This window comes from Sinocyclocheilus rhinocerous, unplaced genomic scaffold (genome assembly GCF_001515625.1).
Source record: "Sinocyclocheilus rhinocerous isolate Xijiao unplaced genomic scaffold, SAMN03320098_v1.1 scaffold4545, whole genome shotgun sequence".
Taxonomy (NCBI): domain Eukaryota; kingdom Metazoa; phylum Chordata; class Actinopteri; order Cypriniformes; family Cyprinidae; genus Sinocyclocheilus; species Sinocyclocheilus rhinocerous.
In genome coordinates, this window is record NW_015635030.1 from 113080 (window position 1) to 135701 (window position 22622).

Consider the following 22622-nt stretch of genomic DNA (forward strand, 5'->3'; position numbering starts at 1 on the left):
AGATGAGTTTGTTTCTTTTTTGGAACCGATTTGGAACATTCAGCATGGCATCCTCTGCAGTGAATGGGTGCCGTCAGAATGAGAGAGCTCAAGCAGCCGATAAAAACATCACAATAATCCACAAGTAATCCACACGACTCCCGCCCATCAGTTAACATCCTGTGAAGTTAAAAGCTGCGTGTTTGTAAGAAACAAATCCATCATTAAGAAGTTTAAACAGTCAATTCTGGTCAAAATACCAGTTCATAATCCATCATTTCACTTATAGTATAAAAGACCATCTGCTGTTGTCCTCTCACATCAAAATCCACAAACATGATTGATTAACTTTTTCACTGGAGAAAGCAATATTATAGATAGAGGACTCATATTTTAAGTAAAAAAAGTCTTAATGAAGGATTTGTATCTTGCAAACACATCTTTTCGCTTCACAATACATTAACTGATGGACTGGAGTGGTGTGGATTGTCGATTATTGTGATGTTTTTATCAGCTGTTTGGGTTCTCATTCTGACGGCACCCATTCACTGCAGTGGATCCATTGGTGGGCGAGTGACATAATGCTAAATTTCTCCAAATCTGTTCTGATGAAGAAACAAACTCATCTACATCTTGGATGGCCTGAGGTTGAGTAAATTCTAATCAAATTTTCATTTTTGGTTGAACTATTTCTTTAATTCTTTGGCCTTGTTCAAGCACTGTGCCGCAACGTGCAAAACACACCTTTCCCTTGAAGTTGCATTGCATCAATGCTTTCCAACAAAAGAATATGCTTCAGCTAAAATGCCTTGTATGAGAACAAGTACTTCAATCACTATCCAGCTTTAAAAAAAACAAACAAAAAAAAACATAAATCCCTTTGAGATGCTGCAATGAACTGAGCAACTGCAGTTCTGTAGCCTTCCTGCTGCATTGCATAAACTTTAAATGTAGCTTATTGTAAACATATTCATGCACAGGAACAAAACAAAAGTGAACTGAAGTCTCCTCACTTATTGAGTATACAGGGTCTTAAAGTTGTCAGTAGTATCTAGCCCAAACATTACCCTCTAATTGCTGTGATTGCATAAATACGAGCAAAAACAACATGGCAGACGATAGGGCAACGTGACACGAAATCTTGAGTTTCACTGCCGCTGCTGAAACGAGTTCGCGGAGACGTCAACATCTACTTCCAACCCTCTCCAAACAGCTTGTGGGACGCAACTCCTATAGACGAAACAGTTTTGTGCACTTTGAAGTTCAGTTCTGTGACTTCCACACTGGCCTCGCTGCGTATGAAATCTTCCAGTTGGCGTCTCGTCAGTTATTTTTAACCTTTTCTTTGTTCGTCTGGAGCTTCTGGTGGACCACTTTTAGAGTTGTGAGGAAATTTCCCAAGAACAGGACGAGAAACGTCAAGGCCAACATGAACACCTGGAAAACAAAACATTTAAGTGCAAAAATCTATTTGCAATACTGGCAAAATGAATACCAGTATTGGATGAGAAATGTGCAGAAGACTAATACTTGGGGTTTTGAGCAATAATAGTGATGTCTGACAACTTCAGCTGCTCTCTTTACCTGCCATTCTTTGCAATCATCACGGGCAGACAGCTTAAAAAGACTCGCAGCATTGTACAGCTGCCAAAACTGACCAGAGGAGAGAAAACAACACAATTCTCTTACATGCCTGTCAACGGAATCAATATATAATACTGTTAAAAAGTTCAGGGTCTGTACATTTTTTAAATGTTTTTGAAAGAAGTCTCTCATGCTCACCAAAGGCAAATTTATTCGATCAAAAATACAGTAACATTTTGAAATATTAATGCAATTTAAAAAAAAAACTTTTCTGTTTCAGTATATTATAAAATATAATTTATTCCTGTGATGGAAAGTTGAATTGTCAGCATCATTACTCCGGTCTTCAGTATTACATCCTTCAGAAGTCATTCTAATATGCTGATTTGCTGCTCAAGAAACATTTCTTATTAAGTTGCAAACAGTTGTGCTGCTTCATATTTTTGTGGAAACCGTGATAGATTTTGTCAGGATTCTTTGATGAATTAAAAATATATATATTTTTATCTTTTGTATAATTATAAATGTCTCCACTGTCCCTTTTGATCCATTTAATGTGTCTTTGCCAAATAGAAGTCTTAATTTCTTTCAAAAAAAAATTTTTTTTTTTACTAACCCCAAGCATTTTAAAATACACACAGTTATATGAACTACATAGATGTTACGCTGTCAAATGCATGACAATTTTCATAGACAAACTTTTTAAGATTGCATGACCTTTAAAGGTTGCATGAGAATCAACATAAAAAAAAAAGATACAGGCAACAGTTAAATGCTGGTACTCACATGGCCAAAGAATAGAAACGGAAGGAGAAATGTAAGCCCTCTCCACATCCACGACTGAAAGCCCTCTGTAAGAGTAACATGAGAGGTCAGTCTGGGGTCTGCAGCATCTAACAGCTGCAGCGTGAAACCATGACATCATCCAGATCAACATTTCTCCCAGGATTCAAATCAGTCACAATTCTTACCCACAGTCAGGTCCAGCTGGTTTCGTTCCCCCAGAGCCCGTAACCGATACAAGCAGCCGCTCTGATAATAATACTGAAGAAACTGCACACAACCTGCCAGAGAAACATAAACCATCAACATTAAACATTCTAACAACAAACAAAAGACACATAAAAACCCACAGAGAGCAGTTAATAGATTATACTCACTCTGATAGATGGAGAAAGCCAGGAACTGACTTCTGAACATCTGATACATTGGACCTTCTGGCCTTAAAAGACAGAAACAGAGAGTGGTGATGAAATACAAGCCGGTGATGGGAAAAAATTAATACGTTATATGATTTGTGGCCTAAACACTTACCATGTCAACATAACACCTGATAAAAAGGTTGAGACGTAGTGATGTGACACCCACCAACCTTTAATTCTAGTAAGAAATAATAAATCAATACAACGTAAATCATAATCATGCTTCATAATACATTAAACAAAATTACATACTGAATAAATAGATAAAATACATCTAAATAAACAAAAACAACCAAATAAATTAACAATCACAGCCAAACAAACAAACAAACCAAACAAACAAGATAAAATACCACAGCCAAATAAATAAACAAAGTGCTACAACCAAATAAACACAAAAAAATAAAAATGCCACGACCATATAAATATATAAACAGACAAAGAAATAAAAAATAAAATACTACAACCAAATAAATAAATAAAAATAAGATACTACAACCAAATAAATAAATAAAAATAAAATACTACAACCAAATACATAAACAAAAACAAACAAAATACAATAAAAATGGCCAAATAAATAAAGTACTGCAACCAAATAAATAAATAAAAATAAAATACTACAACCAAATAAATAAACAGACAAACAAAGTGCTACAACCAAATAAATACACACAAAAAATAAAACATTTAAATAAAAATGCCACGACCATATAAATATATAAACAGACAAAGAAATAAAAATTAAATACTACAACCAAATACATAAACAAAAACAAACAAAATACAATACAAATGGTCAAATAAATAAAGTACTGCAACCAAATAAATAAACAAAAAGAAACAAAATAAACTACTACAAACAAATAAAATAAAACAACCAAAGTTCATTTTAATTTATTTTGAGCATTTTGAGCCCCAAAACACATTGTTAATTGATAGAATTGAGGGAGGACAGCAAAATACTGGGAAAAGAGATTCAAACCTGAATCTCCCGCTAGCACCACAGCTAAGTGGTCATAGCATTGACATAGCGTAGCGTTAAGTCATAGCATTGATCAAATGTATTTTAAACTGAACTCACCGTGACCCATTGCTCATGAGGATACTCTCTCTTATTGTCAATGTGCAATAATACCACACCAATAAAAAGTTGAAGATTTCATCTGTAACCCTGTGAATGGGACGTTAAATTATTAATAACATTAAATTAAATAAATAACATTGAACTATTCAGATCTCTCGTCTTACCGGTAGTTGAAAAGGAAGAGGCAGGTGACGGCACCAAACATTAGTATTATAGTCATATAAAGTTTGAACTTCTCATATTCGTCTTTGTACGCAAACCTGTTGTGTAAAACACAAAATCAGCAATTTTGTATTGGGAAATCTCTCTCCGCTCAATGGACATGCTCACATCTGACTCACTTGGCTTGGTTGCTGAGGAGTGTGACATTCACATTTCCAAGTACTAAATTTAAGTACAATCTGAAAGACAACAGTTGTAAGATAGTAGGAAAGCCTCAAAACCAAACCTCACAACTGTGGTATTATAAATAACACACTCAGAATGAAGAACTAAAACTCACCCATTTTTCTTTGGCAAATAGGCCTCCATGTCAAAAAAGACATTTTGCCTTTCTTTAATTTGGACCTGCAGGTCATTTATCACCTCCGTTTCTTTTTCACTGCGAGTTTTCGTACACCTGTTTTCAACAAAAAAAGATCAGTTTACATCATTGTGAATGTGTCCTCAAGATCTTTAGTAACATCTGAAACTCGGCTCATACTTATGAAGACTATGCTTGAGGTCTTTCAAGGCTTTTCTTTGTTTGCTAATGGCACTGCTGCATATCGCCTGCAGGTTCGTCAGCTCCTCCAGCTTCAGTCTGTAGACTTTGTGCGTTTCCTAAAACATGCAAGTCAAAGTCCTGGAAGTCAAAATCAAATCAGAATCGTTTCCGAATACATGCATGACTTTTCAATGGGCACATGGCATCCTCTGGATGCTCCATTTTAAGCATGAGTCATTTTGAACATGAGAAGGGCATTTTAAACATGGGCCAATCCTTTCTATCAATAACCAGGCCCGATAATAGATGAGTGGTGATGAATACTGAATGATATTTACATATTCAGCTACAATGGTATTTACATGGTTAAATTATAAATGATGGCAATACTACGGTTCTTTGATTTGTACCATAGTACTGAATATTTTTACTTAAGGTTTTTACATGGTACTCCAGGGAAATTCAAAAAATACCAGGGTACTACCATGTTATGTATAAAAAAACAAAACAAAACAAAAACAGTGTTACCATGGTATCATGCCCTAAAAAAACACTTTTTAGTAGTATTCAAACCCCTGGAGTCTAGAGCTTCGCCATCCTGTAATCTAACCCTGTCTATCACGAATCGATTATACGATAATTTTTACAGTTGAGCAACAACTCTTGGTTAACATCTAACCTGGCTTAACCAGTTAAATTCGTGAATCATTATCAGATCTACTTTACTAACACACCAAATTTATTAAAAGAATAAAATATATAAACGAATATATGGAGTCATTTTAATAAGTTTTTTTTCAGAACTGATGCCGGTTTAATACACATGTACAGTAATAAAAGAAAATCAGTTAATCTGATGAGCTAAAGCCTGTTAGCCGCGTCATAAACATCCAAAACAGACACATATTCTTCCTTACTAACACAAGATTCATCTTTCGTCTATCGGAGCACTAATATAACACATATCCGTTCAGTTCAAACCTGTAATTGCTGATATTCTTGCTCTATTTCTGTCCATTCACTTTGACATCTCTCCAGTGACATTGTACCCGTCTGCGCTGGCGCTGCTCTGCCGCACACTGCCGCTAGTAGGCGCTCCAGCTATTTATATCAGCTCCGCTTCTTCACCCGTCCACCAATCACAGGCGAGCGTAAGATTCCAAGGATGACATCGCCACCTAACGACTGGGAGCGTCAGCGAATATAAATATAAGTCAAGGCTGAATGCTTGTTGCTAGGTTACCGTACACGAATTCCTTTGACAGGTCAGTCGACATCGAGCATTATTGCAGGTTAAATATAATTGTTTTGTCTGTTTTAAGTTTATTTAAGTGATTTGGATGGTGAATTTGGTCTGATCAAGCTGTTTCAAGACAGGTAAGGTCTGAGCAGGTGCTAATAGACCTACTTTATGATTACCTTACTCAACTTTTATTGTAATTGCACTTTGTAAGTGCAGAAAAACCTACAAAAAGTACTTTAGTGCTAGCATGTTCAAGCTAATAATATTTTAATGATAATAGTCATCTTTTTATGTACAGTATGACCTTCTTGAAGAGACCCGGACTACAGAACCACTTGTAAAACTTTGGGACAAAAAGGCCCAAAAATGTGGCCCGCATCACACTGTGTATTCAGTCAATGGAGATCAATACACAGGCGAGTGGATGGATAATAAGAAACATGGTAATATTTATTGGATTGAATATTTAATGGCATGTTTTAAACATTAGAGGCCTTGAGGATCACAGTAAGAAGCCTGGCAATTTTAATGGACAAGCCTTAATTTAATTTACTTTGTTATTTAGATGTGTTCTGCAGATTACATTATGTGTTCCTAGGAAACGCTGCTTATTAAAGCTCGATTTGGCAGAATTTTCCTCCATTAACAAAATGCTCCTGAACATAGCTTTTACTCTGATAAGGAAAAGGAGCACAGGTTTGGAAGAAAACAGGAATGATCTATGATGGGGACTGGAGGTGTGGAAAGAGAGAAGGCTATGGAACCCTGAGCAAGACTGACCCTGAAACTAAAGAGTATGTGAGAGTTTATATTGGTTCTTGCACTACAGGGATATATATATAATAAATATATAGATGTATAATTTAATGTCTAATGTATATAATGTTTATCATAAATGATAAATGAAAATACTTTAGTTAGAATTACATTTTATTTAGATAAATGCATTATATGTTATAGTAATTACACACACACACACACACACACACACACACATATATATATATATACACACATACATACATATATATAGAAATTAAACATTATAATAATATTATAATACTATACTATAATGTATTTAAACATTTAAGCAATACATATATTTTATGCCTTATTATTTGGTATTTATAAATCATAAATACAATAAGTACTAATAAACTAATGTCTATCATAAATGATAAATGAAAATATTTATTTAGAATTACATTTTATTTAGATAAATGCATTATATATGTTATAGTAATTATATATATACAGTGGGGCAAAAAAGTATTTAGTCAGCCACCAATTGTGCAAGTTCTCCCAAATTAAACATTTAAGCAATACATATCTTTTATGCATTATTATTTTGTATTTATAAATCAAATACAATAAGTATTAATAAACTAAAATATTTTATTTAGCATTACAATTTATTTTAAATAATAAATAAATGCCTTATATATATATAGTAATAATTGTAATAAATAATTAAAACAATTAATATATATATATATATATTTGATAAATTTTTGCATTATGGCAATTTGGTATTTATATATGGTAAATAACAATACAATTTTATTTAGCATGACATTTGTTACATTAATAAATTTATTATATATAAATGATAGTAATCATATTTTTTGCATTATGGTAATGAGAATTTGGGGGGAAATTTTCTTAATTAAAATAAGGATGTATTAATTTTTGTTTCTTGTGTTTCTTCTGATCAGACACCTTATCTCATTTTGTAACTGATGTAATACCTTTTTATATGTCTGCTAAAAATCAATAAAAAAATGGGGATAAAATAAAATAATGCAAATAATCTTAATGATCCTAAAAATTGGCTTTGTTTTCTTCTTGCAGAAGAAAGCAGTGAAGTTTGAGCTGTGAATTATGATCCAGACATTTTTATCTTTTATTTTTGCTAAGCTAATGGAAACCGCTTTGTGGGCACCTGGAGCGTCGGACAGAAAAACGGACACGGCAAGTTCTACTACCTGGACAGAGGTCAGCTGTATGAAGGCTTTTGGGTTGACGGTGTTGCTAAGTGTGGAACCGCGTTTGATTTTGGGAGAGAAGCAGCAGTTAAACCAACAGTGTATCCAATTCCCATGGTAAATGATTAACGCTGATGTTTGCTCATTTGCATGATTTCCATTTTAATAGTAATAAATAAAGCATTACCGATAATACAAGCTTTCAGTCATAGGTTCTGACCACTGTGACAGCAAACAGCTCAAAATGTTTCGTCATTTTGCATGGTTTGTTACCAAATGCAGATTCAGAAATGCTGTGGCATTACAACTCTGCTTTTATGTCCAAAGGTCTGCCTACAGGACTCACAGGCTGTGCTGATGGAGGCACAAGCATTTTTCACTGAGGACAAGGAGAAATCAACAGAGACCACGATTCCAAATCACATGGTTGCTAGGCAATATGTACCTTGACAATATCCTGAAATCAAAAAAGGCAGACTAGTGCAGTGAAATACGTTTTATCAACCCCTCACGCACAATAAAAACACTATCACACAATACATAAAAGCTGTTGGTACATTCTGCATCTACTAGTATTGAACAAAATGGCAAGATTTTGTTTTTGGCAAGAAATGCATGTCATACATGATATAAAAGAACACAAAAAGGTGTTTGGTTGAAGTTGGTCTGATTAAGACTTTAATTAAAATGTATAAAACTGTGGGCTTTTAAATTCCAGCACATGCTGTGCAGTGTGCACTAATAAAAAGAGCTTCTTAATCAAACTTTACACAAGCTGTTTGCACAAGATGGATATTATTTCACAAACATCTGGGAAAAAAATCATTGTATTTCAATTTGGCAATACTGAACATGTTAATTTAATGTTTTTCACCAATGCTGCTGATGTAACTACATGCTTAAACGGTCCTCTGCTTAATAAACACTTTATAAAAATGTGTTTGCTAGCATAATCACACAATCCTGCCAGCTCTTTAGTCGTGACGGCTCTAAGCACTTGCGTCCAACTTCAGAGTGAACAGAGGCCCCTTTAATGGGAAGCTGTTTCAAATACTACCAAAAAAGGTCAGACAAACATGTTGATAAAGTGCCTTCATTTCTACTAAGATGTGCTCATTCAGGGGGTTCATTTAGGAGAACAATGGAGTTTGAATAAGACTATGATTTTTGGTTTTGATTCAGCTGTTCAACAGCAAAGCCCTGATTCAGAACGCATCAAAATTATTTGGTCAAGTGGACATAAAAGTGTCCCCTTGTAATAATAATAAAAAATAAAATAAAAAATGTCTGTAAGAATGCAGCTTGCCTTGTGTGAAAATAAAATCCTTGTAAGTAACAAAATTGGCACAGCTGCCATACTGAAATGAAGGATTTTCCCTGTGGTGAATTAAAGGAATAGTTTACCCAAAAATGAAAATTTACTCAACCTCAGGCCACTCATGTAGATGAGTTTGGAGCAGATTTTAGAAATTTAGATTAGAGAAATGTAGCATTACATCACTACATGGATCCTCTGCAGTGAATGGGTGCCGTCAGAATGAGAGTCCAAACAGCTGATAAAAACATCACAATAATCCACACAACTCCAGTCCATCAATTAACATCTTGTGAAGTGAAAAGCTGTGTGTTTGTAAGAACCAAATCACTTTAAACTGTCACTTCTGGCCAAAATACCAGTCCATAATTCATAATAATGCTTCATCCAATGATAAAGTCCATCAACATATTTGTTTTGAACTGTTTGTAAACAGAGCTTGATCTGTGCATATTTCTCTCCTGATTCAGATGAGATGACTTTTTCACTGGAGAAAGCAATATCATGGATAGGGGAGTCATATTTTAGCCGTATTTTTAGTTAAAAATGTCTTAATGGATTATTGTGATTTTTTTATCAGCTGTTTGGACTCTCATTCTGACGGCACCCATTCACTGCAGAGGATCCATTGGTGAGCGAGTGATGTAATGCTACATTTCTCCAAATCTGTTCTGATGAAGAAACAAACTCATCTATATCCTGGATGGCCTGAGAGTGAGTACAGTTTCAGAAAATGTTCATTTTTGGGCGAACTATTTCAATAAGAAGAGGAAAAAAATGAAAAGAAAATATCCATAAAACATGCAGTGCATGCTTTCACATTTATCACAGTCTGTTATAAGTAAATCTAGCAGAAACAGTGGACAAATCCTCAACACATATAAAACTGGATGCTTTGGTGTCCACATGCAACAAATAGATCAATACTATGGTCAAAAAAAACGATGTGTTGCAATACATGACAAACCCAAAACATTAACAGAAGCTCTTTCCCAAACTCAAAACTAGGGGTAAAGGGAACTGGGAGACTGTAACGTAGATGACTCCCCTCGATGGTCCAATTCGTTCTGTAAGTCCTCCAACTCTTCTAACTCTTGAAACTGCCTGTCGGTCTTGTGGCTGACCAGTGAGCGGTAGAAATGCACAGCGAAGACGATAAAAACCAAGCCGAAAGGGACCATGATGGAGGTAGACGTGATCGCAGCGGCCACCCCGGCGGATATAGTACCGTTTTTCTGGTCCTTCGGCTTAATGGGTAAAAACTTGACCCAGCACAGCAGGACCACCTCGGCCAGGAAGAGCAATGTTCCAATGACGGTGGAAAAAGCCCAGGCCAGCTCGATGTGGCGATGCATTCTCTCGTGAGGAGACTCCTTCACAGAGTTGAGGTTGTGCACGTTGCTGACCGCTTCGATGTTGGGCAGGATGCAGGTGCTCACCATGAGGGCGAACAGGTGGACGGCCACCAACACAGTGGTGCAAGCGCTGAAAGCGATGAGCAGTCCTGGGGGATAGTCGTGGTTGGTGTCGAGCTGTACTTCCACCATGGCCACCTATTGAATGAAAGGAAAACACAGGTAAAATACAGTCTCTGAACCCAGTCATTATAATGAGAAAACTAGCATTCACATTGATGAAAGTTTTTAAACTGATTTTCTACTCCATAAATTGAATTTTCAACACCATTAGAGAGGAACCTTACTGTGCTGACAAAATAAACAATTTTATGTAACATAAAATATATTAAATGTTGCTAGCTATAGTATACAATACTATAAGTATAAATATAAATGATGTATAATAAAATCATTTACATTTATTTATTATTAGTAATAAGTAATCATATGTAAATAAATAACATCTAAATGTGTATATATATATATATATATATACATATATATAATTATAAAAAATTATCTATCTATCTATCTATCTGGGAAGTATTATAAAAATGATTTAAAAAATTATGTTTTTAGCTTATCTATCTATAGATCTATAATAAATAACACATTTATTTTTATATATTTATATATCTATATATAAATAATTTAAAAAATGCCTTTTTTTTTTTAAAGCTTATCTATCTGTAGGTCTGTATGTCCGTCCATCTATCTATCTAAAATAAAAATAAAAAGCCTTTAAAATTGATTTGAATGTTTTTAGAATTATTTTTTTTAAACATTAAGAATATTTACATGAAACAGAACGTGCATTTAGGTTTTAAGAAGATTGACATGTTAATTTAAAGTTGGGCATGTGCAAATTAAATTGTAAGATGTCTCAAGAATCTTAAAGCCCGGAATTAAAGTGCACTGCAGTGGAAGAATCAAGAAGTTGAGGTTTTGGCTGCATCCGGGTAATATGTTTCTCGTGATGCTCTTTATAAGCATCACTAAGTAAAAACTGCAGTCATGAATATATGTACAGTATCTAGCTGAGCATTAGCACAAGCTAAACAACTGTGGCTGTCAGTTTGTGATTGCAGATGCATTAAAGACTCGAGTCATGCGCCTTTTGAATCCAAAATATTCGCTTAAACTTACACAACATTATTAAAGACGCGCTTTCTCTTTAACAACTCGGTGTTTATACCGCCGGTGCAAACTGAACATCCACAGCACTAAAGAAACAGACGCGAAAAACAACTCACCATTGCGAAACCGGATAAAAGAGCAGACGTGCGACTGGACGCTTTGAGTTTGGCTCTGCTCAGGTAAAGCTTTCTCCAGGACAGAGCCTGCAGCGAATGCTCGTTCCGACTCATGTTCATCCGAGCAGAGATTATGAGAAACTATCCGAGAGATTCAGCTGAACCGAAGCATTGCGCCGGGTTAATGGTGAATCTCCAGCGCCGCGGCTGAACGAGACAGTCAGCTGGCTTGTTCAAGTGAAACTGGATGCATCGTGAAGGAATTACCCACAAGCCTTCGCGACAACACATTTGTTTACACATTTATTCGTGTGAGAACATAACAGAATCGATGTAGGTGAATATTTTGTATTGAATACTTTCTTAACAAAATTATTATTATTATGTTTTTTGTAAAATTATTTGTAAATGGCTCTTTTTAAAAATGTAATTTCATATGTATAAAATATTAATATCTTACGCGTTTTCTAAACACATCAACAAGAAATTTTACTTTGCCAGGAGGAAGCATTTTCGTTTCTCCTTGCTATATTAGCAACTGTGCACATTTTGATAAAAACTTTTTTTCATAAAAATATAATTTTACTTTAGTTAACATTATGCATTATTTAAAATATATATATTTTTATTTGTCTGTATGTATTTTTTGTTTCTCCTATATTATCAAATATTAACAATAACAGCTATATTAGCAAATATTCACTTTTTATTTTTCATAAAAATCTAATTTTATTTTAATTAACACTACACATTATTTGTGAAGTTTAACAAATATGCACATTTTAAAAATCTAAATTAATTTTAGTTAATATTATGCATTAATCAAAAAACTTTTATATTTTTATTTGTCACGAGGATGAATATTTTTTCTCCTTACTATATTAGCAAATATGCACATTTTGATGTCAACTTGGTCACTATTAGCTTTTTTAAGTAATTGGTAAATAATAAACAATGATAATATTAATTATGATGATGGTGATAACTACTACTACTACTACTACTAATAATAATCTGTTATAAATCTTCTAAATCTTTCATTCAATGCCCCAAATAATTCTGATTTAAAAAGAATCGGTCATGCATATGTAGGCTATTTCTATTGTAACTGAGGCTATAACGTGTGGATGTAATATCAGAATAGGCAAACGGTAGTTTTTATTTGTCATGAGGATGAATATTTTTTCTCCTTACTATATTAGCAAATATGCACATTTTGATGTCAACTTGGTCACTATTAGCTTTTTAAAGTAATTGGTAAATAATAAACAATGATAATATTAATTATGATGATGGTGATAACTACTACTACTATTACTAATAATAATAATCTGTTATAAATCTTCTAAATCTTTCATTCAATGCCCCAAATAATTCTGATTTAAAAAGAATCGGTCATGCATATGTAGGCTATTTCTATTGTAACTGAGGCTATAACGTGTGGATGTAATATCAGAATAGGCAAACGGTAGTAAATATCAGTTATTGTCGCACTAATAGAGTATCTTGTCGAAGCACAAATGCATGAGTTTAGCAGCTGCAGCCCGTGCGTGCCAAACCGAATAAAGAAAGAGCAATTCCGACTCCCTCAAAAAACAATTTCTGCTTGTAAAACGCCCCCCACAAACAAACCATTCTGGGGTGCGTTTCCCAGAAGCAACTATGGTCGCAAGTTCCGTCGTTACCAATAGAGTTCAATGGAACTAACCATAGTTAGCTAACGATGCTTTTGGGAAACGCACCCCTGATAAGTACTCAGAAAAAAAATATCGCATATTGTTTTGGCCCCTCATAAACACGATCCGCGTGACGTGCCTGCAATATTTTGATTCTGTTGACCGTGACGTCACGCGGTGCACTACACAAAAATGGTTCCTACTTAGTTTTCTATACAAGCAATCAAAGTGTGCACAACTTTACGCGTTGAATATGGTCCAAATAAAGCGCTGAGGGAATTAACACGGACGAAAGACTCGGACATGGAGGCGTGTGCGGAATCCGGACGCAAACTGGTGTGTAGTTGAAGCTGTCCTCTCAAAGACTCGTTTTAAATCGGGGATTTCAGCCTCACATCGATATGCATTGTGTTTAGTGGCCTAAATCGGTGCGAATCACTGTAATACGAGAATTAGAGCGACATACGCCACACTAGTAGTTTAAATGTAATAACGATCGGCTCGTAATGGTAAACAGGAAAGCACACGTTTCATAATATTACAAAGAGAGCAAGATGCTCCATATACAGACGCTCGTGCGAGACAGCACGCATTGTTGCCCCGCGACCCTCGTGTCTAATATTCATCGGGAAGTTTGAACTCGTTCACGCTGATTTGACATGTATTAATTATATAACAGCTGTAAGATGGTCGACGATTAAGGCCTGAATGTTAATCATGGAATTTGACATTCGTGCAAATGATAGAGCATCCCAGCCCAGCGTTCCATCTCACATCCGAGCACAGAATGAGGCAGGTTCTCTTCATCTTCATCTTCATCATATGTTGTTTTCATCCAGCGCTCGACCTGCAGAAGGATGTACGATGAGAACGAGGACTTGTCAGATGTGGAGGAGATAACAAACATCAGGGGCTTCAGCTTGGAGGACAAACTTGAGAGCAATTCATACAACAGTCAATTTGTTCAGTATATGGAGGGAAAAGGTACATGTTCTTTTACTTTTTTGTGTGTATATTGCTTATTAGTGCAATTAATATTTATTATATTCTTAAATATTGGGGGTTTTGTTCTCTTATTGGCACCTGCACCTGCAAATATAAGTTGTACTTATAGTCCTGCTCATAATTTGATATTAAATGGTTGATATTAAAGGCATAGTTCACCCCAAAATGTTTTTTTCTTCTGTTGAACATAAAAGATGATATTTTGAAGAATGATATTTTGAAGAATGTTGCTGGTCCCCATTGACTTCCATAGTACGGGGAAAATACTATAATCAATGGGGACCAGAAACTTTTTGGTTATCCACATTCTCCAGAATGTCTTCTTTTGTCTTAAAGGCAGAGTAAGGGATTTCTGGTAGCCAATGTTGATATTTGAAATCACCAAAACAAACACACCCCTACCCCAAAAGGGTCTTGCCCCTATTTTGATAGCTCCGCCCCACATATACGTACGCAACCCAGGCAACGATTATATTATAAAGAGTACATATGCACTAGTTTATCTGGCTGATCAATTTGATGTTGTCATGCACATACATACAAAGTCCATCTTACTCCTTATTAGGGTTGAGGAAGAACGTAAGCTGTCTGAGCTTTGTATTTACTCACAGATTTATGGCCTGTACATTGATTTATGATGCTGGTAAATAACTTTGTAATTATCTGTGTATTAAGAGGGTAATGAATAAAAAACAGTGAGGAATATTTATTGGCTGTACATTTTAGAAACCAAAGGTTCCAGTTAGAACCAAAACGTTTAAACTTAGTTGTATAACTTCACAGCAAGACCTGCTCAGAAAATACAAAAAATGGATTAACAGCAAACTTTATGTCCTCTTGTGGTGATACTATGCATCTGCAACTCAGTATAGGCCATGGCATGTGCGTCTGAGTCCTTAAAATTTTCTTTTCATAATGATTTTAGGTAACACTTTATTTCGATAGTCCACTTTAGACATTCTACTAACAGTAAGTAACTTTGCAACTACATGTCAACTAGCAGTCATTAGAGTATTAGTAGACTGTCTGCTTAATATCTTCTAACACTTTATTTTGAGGGGTCCACAACATACAACATACTGACTATGACAAACTTTGCAAGTATATGTCAGTTTATTCTACTAAACCTAAACCTAACCGTACAGTCTACTCTGAAAGTTAGTAGACATGTAGTTGCCAATTAATGAGAATTAGTTGACATGTAGTTGACATGTAGTTACAAAGTTACTTATAGTTAATAGAATGTCTAAAGTGGACTATCGAAATAAAGTGTAACCTGATTTTAAATCAGGTACCTATGAAAGCCTGTTCTGCCACAGAATAAAAACATGAAAGCAATTGTGATTTATTTATTTGAAATATTTCTGAAAAATCTGAAAATTCTGACATTTTTCTCAGAATTCTGAGTTTACATGCATACAGAAATGCCAGAGATAAACTCAGAGTCATAATACTGAGAAAAAAAGTTTTTTTCCCCCTCGGAGTAGCAAGGAAAAACACTCTGAATTCTGAGTTTATATATCGCAACTCTGACTTTTTCTCTCAGAATTTCAAGAAACAGTCTGAATTTTAAGATAAGAGTCACAATTTTTTGTATTTGTTTATTCCATGGTGGAAACAAACTTCCTAGGTTCCTTAATCCATTCCAGTATAATTAATCTCGCTTCAGCATGAAAAACTAATTTAATAGAAATATTTATTCGAAATAACTTCTTGTATTGGAGAGGAGTAGCCTATCGAGTGGTAAAGTGCTTGTCTCTGCATGGATGTTCAGGCAGCAGGCGAGCTGTTGACGTGATGGACGTTAGCACACAGAAGGGCTCAGAGATGAGCATGGCACAGTTCGTCCGCTACTATGAGACGCCTGAGGATGAACGTGACAAGCTGTTCAACGTCATCAGCCTGGAGTTCAGTCACACCAAACTGGAGAATTTGATCAAGAGACCAACTGTGGTAAGAAACGTGGTCGATTTGTTTGGTTGATTTGTCGCTTTTCAACATTCATTTGCTCTAAAATGCGCAGTTGCCATTTAAACATGATTTAAGATGACATTGTGACTGCAGTCTTTTCTTCAAAGTATCATACATGTCAGTAAGTGTGAATGTAATTGGGTAGATGAGAGCAGGGATACTAGTAATGCTCCGCTCAATAAATTCATTAGTAATATCAAGTCAAATACATTAGTAATAATTTATGGCCCAGTGATATTTGCCAATGTCATTCAATCTTAATACCTTCATGCAATTTTGGGGATTTACAAAAAAAAAAAATGTATGTTTGTTTTATTTGGTAGAAATATTATAAAAAATATGTGATGAATATTTGAAATAAAGCTCAAATAAAATACAAATATTAGCTGAAGAGCTTATTTTAGTTAGTTGCCAAGTCAACATTTCTAATTTCGTTTAGTTTAGGTTGAGTCACTAAAATTACTAACTGGAAATAAATAAAAAATAAAACAAATAAAAATAAATTAAACCTAAATTGTAATATTTTAATTAAACCAGAACTAATAAAAATGACAAAAGCACATAACAGAATTACTATAAATTTAAAAAGAATTACTATGAAACTAAAAGTATAAAAATAAAAGCTACTTACAAATTTGAATAACAACTATAATAGTATATCAGTAATACTAAAATAACTCTGCACATGCAAAGGGCGACTGTTAATATTAATAATAAAGTGTAGAAGTTAGAATTTCAGTTATTGTTGTAAATGAATCTAGTTGTTAAGCATTTAAAAACTTCCTTTGTATCTTTGGGTTTTAATGTTTCTTATGCCCGTCGTTTTATTTTAACGTATTTCTGATTGTCTTTAGGTGGATCTGGTGGATTGGGTGGACAATATGTGGCCGCGGCATCTTAAACAGAAACAAACCGAAACCACAAACGTCATGTCTGAGATGAAATATCCCAAAGTTCAGAGGTAATATTTTAGTTAATTTTTGGAAAACAATTAGGAATAGACCTTTTTCCAAAGACTGTGATGACGCATTTACTGTTATTACCATAAAAAAAAAACTATCAGTTTTTTATTTTTTCCTTTTTTTTTTAAAAATTTAATTAAATTTAAATTTAATTTATTTCACTATACTTTGTGTTATATTATCTTGGCATTAAATTACAGACACATACAAAAGACACATTAAATTATCTCTCAATATTTTTCCTCTTTTGTAAAGTAACAGAAATGCTATTGTGGATTTTTTTCTATTAGTATTAGATAGGGCTGCACAATTAATCGAATGCGATTGTCATGCGCATTTTGATAGTAATGCCGGTTCTGTAATCAGCAGGAAATCATCATCACGTGCTTTCAGATGGAGCAGAATTTACTACACATAGCCGTAGTTCACTGACAAGTTGCGCAAAAAAAAATCGCAGACGATTTTATTGCGCGATTCTGAAATCGAAGAAATCGCTCGCGATAATGACAGCTGTTTGCATAGCTTCTCAGTGAACTACGGCTCTGTGAAGTAAATGCTGCTCCATCTGAAAGCATGTGAAAATACCACATTTAATAACATATTTTTACTCCAAACTCACTTCATAACGTCAGTCGAGTGTTTGAAATAAATCCTTCTGTGAGATGATGTGGCTTCTTACACAGAATAAGGCACGCAACATATGTCATAGTATTTAAGCAGTGATAAAGGCATTGCATTATAAATATACTTTATTTTAATGAAAATTATAATAATAAGAACTCAGATAAACCATATATTGCCGTAGTCGTGTGTTTATTAGTCACGTTCTTAGTCACTTCTCCGAGGCGTATTTGGAGTTTCAGCGCGAGAGCGCCCTCTGGCCTTTGGATGGAGATTAACTGCTGATCACAGAACAGTGCTTCACTGAAAGATACGCATGACAATCGCAGCTTCTGTCGAATCGCGATCTCGATTCCATTTCGATTTATCGTGCAACCCTAGTATTAGAGCAAATGGGAATGCAAAAATTATATTTGTTGTAGTTTCTGTTCACCACTACCCAACTTTGACTACTTCCGCTTCTGAGAATCCCAGAAATGTGAAAAGGGTCTATTAAAGCCAATGCTTTTCCCCCCGAGTGTGTCCTGAGAAATCACAGGCTCTCTGACGAGTTAGGCTCTGTAAATGGCAAAAAAAGAACTGGAGAGAAGAAGAAAATTTGCCATTTGGAGATCATTATTATCATTATTATTTTTGCAATTTTATGTGCATGTTTCAATGCCCATAAAGGTTTTGTTGCTCTTCTGTCTGCTCCGATTTCCCTTCATGAAGTATTTTGGCTTTCTGACACAGCTCAAAGCTTGTTGAGTCGATCTGAAATCCTGCGTCAGTCAAAGATGAGGTCTGCTCATCTCCCACAGTCCCTTGTTTTGCTCCTCGGCGCATGCTGCGCATTTCTTTGGCCTGAAGCTGGCTGTGACTCCATCAGGTTGCTAGGCAGCACACTTCTAATGCGGAGAAGAGGCGGATCTTCACGGGCTGCTGCAGTATCCCAATGAATCCTCCTTAGCCAATCAGAATATCGCATGGGAGTATTTCCTCCACAGGAAAGCCCACTCTCTCTCTCTTTCTCTATCTCACTTTCCCTTTGACTCCCTCCTCCTGACTCTCTGTATTCATTGAGCTCTTTATAAAGGAAGAATTCAGCGCTAAAAGTCACTTCAGTTCTCCTCTTTTGAATTACATGGGCAGATGTCAGAACGGCAAAGTGCTTCAAATGAGGATGAACATTTTCTGGGTATGTGTCTTTTATTTCACTGAAAACTATGGTGTGATAATTTAAAGAATCCTTTAGAGGTCTTATTATGGTTTGGTATAGTTTGCTCAACTTTCTTTGCTAGTTTTATGAAAGAGTGACCAATAATTTGTGGTCATTCTACTTATGGTTATGCGGTCTGGTAAAACACATGTTTGTGAGGGTTGCATGTGTGGTCTGAAATTTTATAAGCTCACGCAGCATGTTTGTGCACATCATGGTTATAGTTTTGTTTTGGTTGCTTTGGTGCATCATCCCTCTCACTGACTGGATGACACGGGCTGCAACGGTCACCGTTTGAGTTATCTATATTCATATAACAGAATTATTGATGCATTTATTTCTGCTTTGGTGTCATTATACATGTATACAGTTATAGAATATGAAATGCAGCTCAAGTAGCCAGAAAATGCAATTCTGCACAAAAATAAGATGTGGCAGGAGATGTGAACAACCATGAATAAAGAGTCAGATTTAAATATTATATTATTTAAATATAATGTATAATATTATATTTGTTTACTGTTTCACATGGGGGTTTATATTAATATGATACCATTTTTTAAAATAACATTTTATATTAATGCTAAATTTGTTTTTATTAACTTTATTATTATTTAAAAAATACTTTAAATTAATATAAAAATTCTATTAATATGTTACACAAGGGGCAATTTTTATATTAATGTTACACATATTTTTACAATAAAAAAAAAATATTTAAAAATGTTACATTTTGTTTTTTAGTTAAGTTATATATGAAATTATATTTAAGTTCTTACATATATTATTATATTATTAAAATTCTATTAATATGTTTAACGTGGGGTAATGTTAAAATCAATGTTCTAAATTATTTTTATTAACAATTTAAATACTTCATAATGTTATGTTCATAATGTTTTCAAATTAGTTTTTATAATATTTTATTAATATTTAAAAAATACCTTTTTTTATTAATATTAAAATTCTATTAATATGTTACACAAGGGGCAATTTTTATATTAATGTTACACATATTTTTAAAATAAAATTAAAATATTTTAAAATGTTACATTTTGTTTTTTAGTTAAGTAATATATCAATTATATTTTAGTTCTTACATAGAATTTTAATAATATAAATAATAAAATAATATATTAATATGTTTAACATGGGGTAATGTTAAAATCAATGTTATACATTTTTTTATTAAAAATTTAAATACTTCATAATGTTATGTTCATAATGTTTTCAAATTCGTTTGAATAATATTTTCTTAATATTTAAAAAAATATCTTTTTTCTTAATATAAAAATTCTATTAATATTACATTTTTATTTTAATAGTCACAATAATTATGTCATGACCTCCGTGACGAAGTGTTTAAATCCATAAAAAGGGGTCATTATTACTGCATTATTAGGCCTTTTGTGAGGGTACTATGTAGTCATTAATTATTTATTCATAACCTTTCATCGAAGAGCTCCAATCATAGGATGTAACCTCTGAGGGTTCAGGTTGCAAGGTATTACCCTAGTGTTACCTGCTGCAGCCTGCAGTTATTGAGTCTAAGAATGCTTTTGCCTTGTTTGAAGTATGGAAAACATCTGGATTCAAAGTGCTCAATGTGCTTGTTTGTTGATGCTATGAGTGACATGATGTCATCTCCAGTGACATCATCTGACATTTACACTGCCAGAACTCTGCAAAACATGCAAAACTGTCTGGTAATAATTCAACAGTCAGTTGCATTTCTAACCATTGTGAAATCCTTACTTTGGTGACCCTAAATTTAGAAGTCTCATTTCTCAGGCCCTCAACCATCTGGGCTTGCCTAAATTGATGCCTAATCATTTTTTAGTTCACGACGCCCAGCGGTGAGCGATGCCTTTTGCTCATTAGAGCTAACGGATTTCTTCACTTTCTTCTTCTCCCGGCTCAGTGGGACAGATTTTAACCAGACACTGAGGCAGTTTGGGGTTTGATTAATTTCGCTCCTTGCTAAACGCTGCGGATGACAAATGCATAAGCCGTAAATAGCTTCCATCCCTGTTCTGGTGCTGAGACGGCTTTATCTGAAACAAACCCATGTCCATGACTATCGTTCTGTATGTTCTGAGAGAGAAATTAGCCTTGATTTATTGCTGAAATTTTTTTTTTTGAAATCATAATTTGCTGAGCTTTGATAACGCTGTTGATTGAGAAGGGGAAATTCCACTGTGTATGGTTTTGAAGGAAATATTCATTTTGAGTTGGGAGTTGAACATTTCCATGGTGTGGTTACTCCCTGTTGCAAATGCAATCTTTTTTGTCAGGACTTAGAAACCGCATTAGGGATTTATCGTTCTTCTCTATTTATGCAGATGTTGCGAATCACCCTTGTACTTTCCCTGTTTCTCTCGTTCTGTAGGTACTGTCTGATGAGTGTAAAAGGCTGTTTCACTGACTTCCACATCGACTTTGGCGGCACATCGGTATGGTACCATGTCTTCAAAGGAAGGAAGGTAAGTGTTTGGTAGTTAGTGGTGCTTTTACTATTATTATTATTGGCCATACTTGGGGTAGGGGTTTGTTTATGCTATTACTTTCAAAGCTATTATGATTTTCTGCAGGATTGTCTTTGCTTGTGATCTGTAAAGATCAGGTATCTAGAAGCCCTGTAAATGAATCTCTTTCCTGTTTGCATTGTTGCATCGCCGCTGGGGATGCAGCGTCAGCAGAAATGGTGTTTGTGTATGTGTGTGTGTGTGTGTGTGCGTGTGTGTGCGTGTTAGGTGGAGGGTATCAAATAATAACCGCTCTGAAAGGTCAAAAAGGAGTGGTGGCTTGTGCAAGAAAGACGAGAGTGACACATGTATGACTGAAGGAACTTCTAGGAAGAGTTGTAGGAGTTTATGCCTGTTATGTAACCCTCCTGCTTTCACAAGAGAATTGAACCAATTTCACTTGCAAAGAAATTGCAAGGTTATCAGCTTAGTCATTTTTAGTCATACAACATACAGTGGGGTCCAAATGTCTGAGACCATTAGTAAAATGCTTTTATTTAGCATGTTTATTATTTAAAGGGGTCATATGATGCTTTTTTAAAGATCATTATTTTGTGTATTTGGTATAACAGAATATGTCGACATGCTTTAATGTTCAAAAAACACATTATTTTTCAAATACTGTACATTATTGTAGGTCCTCTATGCCCCGCCTCTCTCAAACGCTTCGTTTTCTACAAAGCCCCCTCCTTTGACAAGCGCAGTCTGCTCTGATTGGCCAGCTGACCCAGTGCATTGTGATTGGCCAAACACCGCAAGCACTCGTCGGAAATGTAACCCTTACCATAATCGCAGCTTCAGCTTTCAAAATAAATGTAGAGACAGTTAATAATGTCATTAGTTTTACCATCAGTTCAAGCCCGAAAGGGGAACAGAGTCGCGTGACAGACACAATGATGAAGCTGGTATGTGT

The 22622-nt window shown here is 34.7% G+C and overlaps 4 protein-coding genes across 4 annotated transcripts in view; 2 read left to right on the forward strand and 2 right to left on the reverse strand.

Annotated features, from left to right (window-relative positions):
• Nucleotides 1-617: 617 nt before the first annotated feature.
• On the reverse strand, nucleotides 618-5626 carry LOC107746200 (transmembrane protein 120B-like). Its single transcript, XM_016560317.1, has 12 exons — nucleotides 5540-5626; nucleotides 4556-4674; nucleotides 4355-4471; nucleotides 4194-4253; nucleotides 4017-4112; nucleotides 3850-3939; nucleotides 2878-2943; nucleotides 2724-2785; nucleotides 2535-2627; nucleotides 2350-2414; nucleotides 1564-1632; nucleotides 618-1416 (listed from the first exon to the last, which is right to left on the reverse strand). The coding sequence occupies exons 1-12, from the start codon at nucleotides 5600-5602 to the stop codon at nucleotides 1303-1305; spliced, it is 1014 nt and encodes a 337-aa protein (XP_016415803.1). The 5' UTR covers nucleotides 5603-5626; the 3' UTR covers nucleotides 618-1302.
• Nucleotides 5627-5723: 97 nt separating this feature from the next.
• On the forward strand, nucleotides 5724-8911 carry LOC107746222 (MORN repeat-containing protein 3-like). The gene is made up of 5 exons (XM_016560353.1): nucleotides 5724-5751; nucleotides 6116-6244; nucleotides 6484-6615; nucleotides 7719-7903; nucleotides 8114-8911. Exons 1-5 carry the CDS (start codon nucleotides 5724-5726, stop codon nucleotides 8234-8236), a joined length of 597 nt encoding a protein of 198 aa, XP_016415839.1. The 3' UTR covers nucleotides 8237-8911.
• A 932-nt stretch (nucleotides 8912-9843) lies between these two features.
• LOC107746203 (calcium release-activated calcium channel protein 1) lies at nucleotides 9844-12018 on the reverse strand. Its single transcript, XM_016560320.1, has 2 exons — nucleotides 11752-12018; nucleotides 9844-10654 (listed from the first exon to the last, which is right to left on the reverse strand). Exons 1-2 carry the CDS (start codon nucleotides 11869-11871, stop codon nucleotides 10106-10108), a joined length of 669 nt encoding a protein of 222 aa, XP_016415806.1. The 5' UTR covers nucleotides 11872-12018; the 3' UTR covers nucleotides 9844-10105.
• A 4081-nt stretch (nucleotides 12019-16099) lies between these two features.
• Nucleotides 16100-22622, forward strand: part of LOC107746202 (lysine-specific demethylase 2B-like) — a 24198-nt gene continuing 17675 nt past the window's right edge. Inside the window, exons 1-3 of the mRNA XM_016560319.1 lie at nucleotides 16100-16385; nucleotides 17258-17364; nucleotides 21574-21667. Of these exons, the coding sequence (XP_016415805.1) occupies nucleotides 16230-16385; nucleotides 17258-17364; nucleotides 21574-21667 (357 nt within the window). The 5' untranslated portion in view covers nucleotides 16100-16229. The remainder of the gene's footprint in view (nucleotides 16386-17257; nucleotides 17365-21573; nucleotides 21668-22622) is intronic.

Bases quoted from the DNA above. Each gene is read 5' to 3' on its own strand.
- LOC107746200 (XM_016560317.1), bottom strand. From the start codon at position 5,602: ATGTCACTGGAGAGATGTCAAAGTGAATGGACAGAAATAGAGCAAGAA. The intron at 3,940-4,016 runs GTAAGACGAGAG...TCCCATTCACAG, and splicing joins CTCTTCCTTTTCAACTACCG to GGTTACAGATGAAATCTTCA. The intron at 2,786-2,877 runs GTAAGTGTTTAG...CTGTCTTTTAAG, and splicing joins TCAGGTGTTATGTTGACATG to GCCAGAAGGTCCAATGTATC.
- LOC107746222 (XM_016560353.1), top strand. From the start codon at position 5,724: ATGACATCGCCACCTAACGACTGGGAGC. The intron at 5,752-6,115 runs GTCAGCGAATAT...ACCTTCTTGAAG, and splicing joins GCCACCTAACGACTGGGAGC to AGACCCGGACTACAGAACCA. The intron at 7,904-8,113 runs GTAAATGATTAA...TTATGTCCAAAG, and splicing joins CAGTGTATCCAATTCCCATG to GTCTGCCTACAGGACTCACA.
- LOC107746203 (XM_016560320.1), bottom strand. From the start codon at position 11,871: ATGAACATGAGTCGGAACGAGCATTCGCTGCAGGCTCTGTCCTGGAGA. The intron at 10,655-11,751 runs GTGAGTTGTTTT...TTCATTCAATAG, and splicing joins TTTTATCCGGTTTCGCAATG to GTGGCCATGGTGGAAGTACA.